Source organism: Molothrus aeneus, chromosome 25 (genome assembly GCF_037042795.1).
Source record: "Molothrus aeneus isolate 106 chromosome 25, BPBGC_Maene_1.0, whole genome shotgun sequence".
Classification (NCBI taxonomy): Eukaryota; Metazoa; Chordata; class Aves; order Passeriformes; family Icteridae; genus Molothrus; species Molothrus aeneus.
In genome coordinates, this window is record NC_089670.1 from 5,173,712 (window position 1) to 5,182,897 (window position 9,186).

The window sequence follows — 9,186 nt, forward strand, 5'->3', positions numbered from 1 at the left end:
CCAAGGTATATACAATTTTAAATGCTTATAAGCAACTCTGACCCATCCCTGGGACATCTTTTCTGAAGCTGACATTGCATTTAGCCAGATGCAAACAACTCAAACCTGGTCTGCATTCACTGATTTTTCTACTGCATCTGCACTAGGATTTCCTGATGGTAGCAGGCAGAAAACAGACCCGAAGCACTCTTGAGTTCCCTTGTCTCCCCAATGGCAGGGAGGTATGCACGGAATTGGTGTGCTTAGTACCAATTACATTAAATCATTTATCTCAAATATCCACAGTTCCACTTCAAGTATCCATCTACAGTACAATTACAATGAATCAAGGAGGTTACTTTCTAGGCTGATTTCATTTATCCATTACACTTTTCAGCAAAATTCCATTTAAACCTTGGAAACACAAAACCTACAAATATATTTCTGCTCCCCAAAGAAAGTGTAAGTAGCCATTAGCCTAGCCATGATTTAATACTAGGCATTTTCAAAGATAAAAGCATTATGCTCCTGGCCAGAGCTCAAAAGAAAAAGTGTTGGACAGATAGCACAGCCATTGTACTTTCTTCTTCACAGAGGGAAGGAAAAAATCTAGAAACAGATTCAGACTAAGATAATAGTAAATTGATTATTAATGGCCATTGTGCTGCCTAGGTGATATCCCAGCCTTTTAAATGCACATTTAAAAGCAGGGGTACACTTGTAAATCCAAAGGATAATCAGGGACAAAGAACTCTGGCTTCAGCTGCACCACAAGCTCTGGCTCATGTGTATCTTTAGAAAAATGTTTATTTTCCTAACAAGGACTACCTATAACAGAAACAGTCCCAGCACATAGCAGGACAAGTGACAGACCACTCAGAGGATAGAAAAGTTGCTGTGAAGACCTCTTCTTTCAGCAAGTGCCACTCAACAGCATCACAATATCCTTCCTCTTAAAAAAGGAGAGAAAATTGAGAACATGCCCAGGACCTTAAAGGAAACTACTCAGGCACATTGGGGGAGAAAAAGGCATAACTAAAAAGAGAACAAACCAGCACCGCTCCTATATTTAACTTTTCCACCCACACTCAAGTGGTTTCTCCCTCCTTTTCCAGGATGCAGTGGCTCAGGACAGATTTGCCCTGCAGCCTGAGGAAAGCCCCGTACCTTGTTGAACTGGAAAAGGTCGCGCTTGAGCCTCTCTCGCACTGGATCGTGTCCGGGTCTTAAGAACCTTCTCATCTTCCTCGCTGTAGTATCTTGGCAACAAAAATCCTAACAAAATAGAAAAGAAGAGCCCATATAAACAAAAGCAGCCTGAGCAGAAAGCAGGCAGAAGTAGGTTATTTATTTTGGTATAGCAGGTAACAAATCAGCCAGAGCAGACTGAGACAACATCACTATCGAGTGACTAAAACCTGATACCAGTCTAGCACGGCTCTCTGCTGCAGCACTTCACAATTCTATTTTCACATTGATTAAGCAAACTAGTACAGATAAAACAAGAGGATTCTAAAAAGGATTTTGCACTTGGCCATTTTGCAATCCCTTGAGTTGACCTTATCCAAAGAAAAGGCAAAACTGCAGCATTTGCATAAACATTCAGACAAACCCAACCTAAAGGCCAACTCCCAGGCTCAGGCATTATTGACTAGCATCAGTTTTCACCCCAGGTAACTCTCCAGCTATTGAGCCAAAGAGAGAAAGAATCCCATTTTCAGGTCTCTCCACGGGCACAGCAGAAAGGGCGCTGTGCTGCCTGCAGGGGAGCTGCATTAATTATTAACTTGCTTTTGTAAAATATCAAGCCGAACTCCCTGCTCGAGGTGGGGGTAGGGAAGGGAATTTCACACCTGCAATTCACTGTGCAGCTGAAGCACAAAGCAGTGTCCTAGTGCCTGGCCTCTCACAGGAGGATCCAAGCAGGACAAATCAGACCTGACTGGCCAGCCAGCAATCACACGGGGAATACCAGGCTCCAGCTTCCTGCTCTCTACAGCTCAGGAGGCTGTCGCATCTCCCCTCTGCACAGGGTCTAAGTGACAAGTAAACCTTGCCAATCCAAGAGCAAAGGCTTGAATTCACATGCTGACAGCTTACCCTGGTGTTAGTGCTCCTGCCTGCCCTGGCCATCTCTCACAAGCTGCAGTTTACAGACACTGCACTCAGTATTTTATTTTAATTTGCTGGACAGGGAGCAATTTGCCAGCTACTCTGTACATGACACATGTGTGCAGTGGAGGCCAGAACTTCTGAGGTGCAATGAAGGGTCAGAATGGATATCATACATGGTCAGAAGAGGTTCATACACACTACAGCAAGGTGGGGAGCAGGGGGCCAACACTGCATGAGAAAGAGAGGGATCAGGAGCACCTAAGGAACTGGTATGTGAACAGAGGGGTTTGAACCCTTCAAACAGTGAGGCTGGACATGAGTGACTGAGGGGACAAGCTTTCACACCTGTAGAGATAGGAACAGCACAGCTGGAAACAAGGTGGCTGCTTCTGTGCTCCTGCCAGCAACAATGGCCTTTGGATAATGACCTAAAGCAGCCACTCCTGAAGAGCTTGAGCTGTTTTTCAAAGAGTTCCTAGCAAGGCCTTGCACCAGCTGTGAAGGTCCAAAAGAAGGAAATGGTGTGATAAACAGGATGCTCCACAGGCATATTTTGAGAACTCCCTTAGAAACTCCCTGAGCTTGAACTTGTACCTCTTTGTTGCACTACTGCCCTTTTACCTTTCCTGCACTCACTCCAACATCTCCAGCCACCTGTGCAGCACTGCCCTGAGCTCACCAAAGGCCTGCAACGCATCCCTGGTTCAGAGGACCAGAGGATCACACAAGGATCAATCACCCAAGTCACTTCTTCTGAAATATTACTAGGATCTACACGACTGGAATATGTCACCTACCTGACATTCCAGTCACCTAGAATAACTGGCAGCACCAACTACCACAGAAAAACTGGCTCTGAGTAGGGCAGCTACAGCTGTCTGTGTTGGTGGGCCACCAGCACATGCAGGGGTGAAGAATGTGCACAGAAACATATGAGGACCTCAGAAAAGAGAGGAAGAATAAAAGTGTACTTTACTTGGAAAGTAAATCCTTCTACAAGGATTTAGCACCTCAACTGAATTTTCAAAAATAGTGTCAGATTTTAAGACTTCTTTTACTAGATATGCCTGAGAGAGGGACATATTTTCACAAAGCTGCATTCACTTTAAGTTAGCAAAAGTTACAGAGCAGTGACAAGGTGCTGTGCAATGAAAGGACAGCACATCATGCCCATGTATAACACACAACTTGCCCTGAGCCAGACAAGGAAAGGAAAGTGCCAAGGAGACGCACCCTTTCCCACTGTCAATCAATATCCTGGACCTGTTAAACGAGGCAAAACCACAGAGAAACTCTACTAATTACCCTCCCCACTTTAGAACAAAAGACCTCAGCTATGCCAGCAGAGACAAACTCAGTGTTAGGAGCAAAGAACAGGGGGCTTGTTTTGAGAGAGACACAACTTTACATTTTAAAACTTGCTAGAATATTTTATCCTAAAATATTAATGGCATCCTGAAGCATGCTGTTTGAGCCTGCTTATGCAAGAGCTCCACCATTCACACTCCAGCCCACAATAACTTGTTCAACAGGCTAAGAAGTGTAGTAGTTCTGAACTAAGCAGTAACTCACTTGAAGAACCATCACCCTGAAGGGCTGAGAGGATCAGAGAAGGCAAGCTACAAAAGTCACCTCTCATAGACTCATATCAGTTTCTTTCTGACCAAAGAACCTTTGAGTGTCACAGTATGGGAGAGGATGAGAGGACAAGCAGTTTTGAACAAAGGCAAAGAAGGAATAGCATCCACTGCAGCACAGGTTGTCCAAGAGTTATCATCACAAGTTTACAAGACACTTATCAAAGAGAAGAATTTTGGTTTTAGTACAATAAGCAAGTATCTCTTCCAATTCTAGAAATAGATTCCACAATCTGTATAATCTTATCTTCCAGATGCACATTTACATTTTAGCAGTTTAGTTTCTCTCCCACACACCTTTGGAGTCTTACATAAAACTCCAGCCCTATGTGCTCTGCAGTTGTCTGCCAGTCAGCATTTACAACCATCTGGTAACAGTTGTGGCTACCAGTAGCCAGAGAGGAATTCTCCAGTAGCCTCTGAAGCTATGCCAGGTCTGCATTTATCTAATGTTCTCATTTTCCAGGGAAACAATTCTTTAGGCTTTCAAAGACAAGTCTTTTACCAGAAACTATGTGCAACATTCTCTTCTTTTAAGATGCACTCCCAGCAGCTGTTTAGAGGCAACAATAGCCCAAGGCTGAGCCAACCCAAGTCTTGCTGGTACTCAGGACATGGACACCTGACAGCAGAGGTCAGAGTGCCCTGAACATCAAACTCCTGCTGCTTCCTTACCTGAATGCTCAGCTAAATACAGTAAAGTCCCCTTTTTCACCCCATTGGATTAGATCCAGACACAAAGCAAAATCTCCTCACTATTCATATGGAAAGGCAATGAAAGCATGAGTGGCAAGACAATCCTGTTTCCAATCAGACGCTAAAGAGCAGTTTAACATCACAACCAGATTTCACTCTGTCCTCCTTGCTCAGCTCCACTCATGCGAACCCACATTCAACAGAAGGACAAAAGCTCCTTCCCAGGAGCAGCATTAATTGTTCCTCACTGCTGAGTGTAACCAGTCCAGAGCTCCACGTTTTCCTTTGGCTTCCTTGCTTCTGCACACAGCAATGCATCTTGGTGCCCGTGCACAGCTTGCTGAGATACTCTCCATCATTTTCTACATCAGCTTGGCATAGGCTGGCAGGGAACTACCCTGTGCAGAAATTGGTTGCAATTTTTCCTTATGTCCTCTCATGAGAGTGGAATTTCCAGCCAAAATGTTGTAAGTCCCAATCACACAAGTTAATCCAGTCTTGCAAGAAGAGGAAGCCCAGGTCAGAAGTTTTTATTACGTAGACAGTTTTAAGTGTGGATGCAGTCTCAAGTGAACCCCACAACAAAAACATACCCATAATGAGTTTGTTTTGCTCGCATAGCAGAGTTGCAAGGTACCATCTGTGTGCTTCTTTGGCAACCTTTACTCAGCTTGAACAGGTTTTCAATGGGATACAGTCCAACAGCTTTCTTTTCAAAATGCCAGCAAGTATCTCAAGAACTCTTAAATCCTGCCTTGATTTCAGTTTCCTTCTCATTCCTTCCTCAGCACTCCTTCCTGCTTACAGGTCCTTAGAGGGAGAACATCTACCTATGCAGCTGATAACACTTTATCAACCCTGCTAAAATAAAAGAGGCCTTATCGGACAGCTTTGTTTGAACTCCAGGCAGTTGGTGCTGCTGTAACAAACAGTCACTCCCATGGCCTTGTCTGAACCAGGTTCTCTCCTCACCCAGGAGTTTTTGCCTTGTTGCTGTTACCAACACAGCAGCAAGACAACAGAGGCTGGCTCAGCTGCACAGCAAAAAGCTCTTCCTTAGCACCAGTGATCTCACACCAACAGAACTGAGCAAAGTATCACTTCAACACCAGATTTATCACATTTATCGATTACAGGTGCCATGACTCACCGTGAAAGGACAAGTTTAAGAACAATTTTAGCTTGAAATCAATGAAACGAGCCTGAGCTATTCTTTAACTGTTCATCTCTACCACCCTGCTTGGCTGTGACACACTGTCAAGGCAGATACTCAAAAAGAAAGCACAAGCCAAGCAGAACAGCTAAAGCAAGGGAAGGAGCAGTTGCAGTACACAGAGAAGAGTAAGACAACACCTCCTTTTCCCAGGAGAAGGAAGATGCTCTAACATTATTCTCACTTTAATGAGACCATGCAGAGATCTCTCTTACACAACTGCTGAGCCACTGCTACCCCCCACCACTTGCAGTTTCATAAACAGCAGAGTGTTCATGTGCACCTTGCATACAGTGGTCAGAGAGGAAAACCAAAAGATCCTCTAAAAAGGATTTATTTCAGTGAACCTGGAGAGACAGACAGTGAAATGAACAACTGAACAGACTGTGGCAACACTATGTGCAGGTGGCTGCCCTCCTAAAACACAAACAATATTGAACAAAGTATCTGACATCGATTCTCCGAGAACTCTTTGAAAAGAATCGAGAACTAATCACACAACTCAGGCGAGTTCGTGTACTGCCAACAGCCTTGTACTTGGAGTTACCAGGAACCGCCCACCTGCAATGAATTTGGGAATTGTGCAAACCTTGTGTGTCATTAGACTCCTATTGTGTTCTCCTTGTCATGGGGGCATGACAACACAAAGTTTCAAAATACTACAGCAGAACAAAGTCTTTACACTGTACAACATTATTGCTCGTGATGCAAAACCTTTTGTAGGCTTTGCTAAGGAGCGTGAATCAAACAGAAAAGTGGCTTGTAACTTTGGAGCAGCACTTTACAAACAGTGGGTCGATGCAACAAACCACAAAAGCATTTGCTTCATAAAGCAACACAAAGAGATCCAGCTATGAGAAATGTTTATATAAGAACTGGAGTTTTCACACAATTTCTGCACAGAAACCAAACCAGTGTCTCTTTTGGTATTTTAAAGAAAGATGAGGGTACTGAGAGTATCACATTCTCTTACTGCCGTGTATTAACTGCAAGACATATGTTTAAAACTTCCCTTGCTCTTTGACATTTCTCAAGCTTCTGTGTCAGCCAAGAAAAGACACACCTCTTCCATAAGCAATTCCCAGGAACAATTATGTTACCATACCAGAAGGCCACTGGAAGATAAAGGGCTCTCAACTGGTTTAACTCCTCCAGTACTTTTCTTCGGTCAGCTGTTATAGCAGATGTAATTTGTTCAAAACCAAATAAAAGACGTTCCTCAGCACCATCCTATGAAGTCGTTTGAGAACTTGTCTCCCTCTCCAATACCACGAACTATAAAGAGCCCCTTGACAGGCTACAAGCAGCACTGAGCAGGATTAGGGACTGCTCACTACTGGCACGGATCATCCTCATCTCCTCCACGGGCCAGTCTATTCCTACAAGGAACGTGCCAGGACTCATGGAGGAGCCTTGGGACGTACCAGCACTTTGCATCCCACTTGCCAGAAGCACCAGCTTCCCGATTCAAAGCTCAGATCACCAGGCAGCTGCTCTGGGCACACAGCTTCAGCTGGGACTTGGTAAAGCCAGATATTCCAGTTGATTGAAGTGCTCTCAGATGACTACAAAGAGCAGCATTCCCCATCAAGTAAGACATGACAATGGACAACTCTTACTTCTACCATGTCAGTGGAGCTGTCCCCCTGTCCTGTCACTATCCCCACACCAACACACGGCTTTGTGCCATTGCCTGCAGAAACACAGACCCGGGAGCCTGAGTCAACTGCACTACACCATCAACAAAACTAAACACAAACAGGCAAAGCTTTCTCCAACACCAAGGTTAAGCCTCAGCTCCAGGAGGGGAGATACCAGCAAGAGCCTGTTCCCACGGGACAATGAAGGGCAACCTGAGACAAAGGCTGAACAACTTCCTTCACCGGTTTATTACACCTGTTTGCTGCCTGCTGGAAGTAACGTGCTCCTTCATTCAGCAAGTTCTCGCAGCTTTGGGGAGGGGAAAGAAAAACCACCAATAGTGACAAGATGCATTTAATACAGGCATAGGAAAAAAAAAAAATAAAGAGAGAAAATGCTAACAGAATATCCCGAGGGAGTCAGAGTCACTGCAGTTCTTGCTCTTGTCTTCTCCAAGACCCGCTGCTTGGAGCCAGCGGCAGCACTGGAGACTTGCGGGCCGGGCTGCGGGCAGGGGCATCTCCGACCGCAGCACCGGGCGGGAGCGGCTCCCGCAGCCCCCGGGAGCGGCCCCGGCCCGGACCCGCTGGAGGGCCCGGCAGGAAGTCCCGGAGCGGCCACTGCCGCCACCACCCCAGGGAATCCCGGGATGCGGAGCGGCCGCGCGGTACCCGCGGGGCTGCGCGCTCCGGCCGGGACCGACACAGCGCAGCGAGCCCGGGAGCGGACACAGCAGCAAACAAAACCCCACCAGCCCTCAGCGCCGCGGCTGCAAGTTCCAGGGGAGACACTGCCGGAGTCCCCGGGTGCGCCGGGGCTTCACGTGTGGGCAGCCCCGACACGGCCGGCGCAGGCAGCGCGGAGAGCCCGGGCACCGGCGAAGGGAACCCACTCGAGGGCGGGGGCACCGGCGAGCACCTGCCGGCCCCGCCGCGCAGCCCAGCACGGGCGGGCATGGGGGGGCCGCCCCGGCGAGCTCTGCCGGGGCCGTGCCGGCCGGACCCCCCGCCGGCTCCCCTCCCGGGAGCCCCTCCCGCCTCCCCGCGCGGCCCAAGCGAGCGGCGCTCACCTGCGGGGGCTGGGGCCGGGCCGCCCCGGCCGCGCTCCGCTCCGCGCCCGCTCCCCCTCAGCTGCGCGGCGGCCTCGCTCCGCGGGCACCTCTGGGCGGGGCGCGGCGGGCGGGGCCGGGGCCGGGGCGGGACCGGCCAGTAGGCGGGGCCACGCTATCCAAACCGCATGCATGGGCGTGGCCTCGCATGCAAATAAGGCCGGACCGCGGCTCTGCCTCCCTTTCAGCAAGCGCGCTCATGAATAATTCAGCAACGTGCTCGCTGTAGCCAATCAGAGAGCGGCACCGCACGGTTCGGGAGCGCGGGCACCCGGCACCGGGAAAAGGCCGGGAAAGGCGGCCCAGGAAAGGGCGGCGGGGAAAGCCGGGACCGGACTTCAGGGCCCTTCCTCCCGGCTCCAGCCCCGCCAGGGAGCTCCCAGCTTTCACAGCCTTGCCTGTGAAAATTGGCAGACTTTGCAAAAAGTCGAAGCCTTCGCTGGAGAGAAGAATACAAAGTCCCACCGCACAGTCCCGCAGCAGCCATCCCCTGTCCTGCTGCAGGGAACAGCAGATGGACAAGGATGCTGTATTTATGTAAAGGGCAATGGCGGGTGAAGGTCTGCCCACTCTGCATCCATCAAAAGCTTGAAATTCCCTCTGACAAGAGTCCAGTAACAGTATTTCACCCATTTTCCAAAAGTCATGTTTTTCAACTAAACATTCAGTTCTCTCATCTTGCAATGCTCAGTCGATCTGCATCACAGGCCAAAGTGGAGCAGTGGTATCAGTCTGGATCATGCCCCTGTTCTGGGGTGGGTAAAGGCACCATCAGATGTTACAGTGCTGAGCAAGGC

General features: G+C 48.4%; 1 protein-coding gene across 1 annotated transcript in view; it reads right to left on the reverse strand.

Annotated features, from left to right (window-relative positions):
- Positions 1-8,453, reverse strand: part of LLGL2 (LLGL scribble cell polarity complex component 2) — a 33,374-nt gene extending 24,921 nt beyond the window's left edge. Inside the window, exons 1-2 of the mRNA XM_066565567.1 lie at positions 8,351-8,453; positions 1,147-1,254 (exon numbers count right to left, since the gene is read on the reverse strand). Of these exons, the coding sequence (XP_066421664.1) occupies positions 1,147-1,221 (75 nt within the window). The 5' untranslated portion in view covers positions 1,222-1,254; positions 8,351-8,453. The remainder of the gene's footprint in view (positions 1-1,146; positions 1,255-8,350) is intronic.
- Positions 8,454-9,186: the final 733 nt, after the last annotated feature.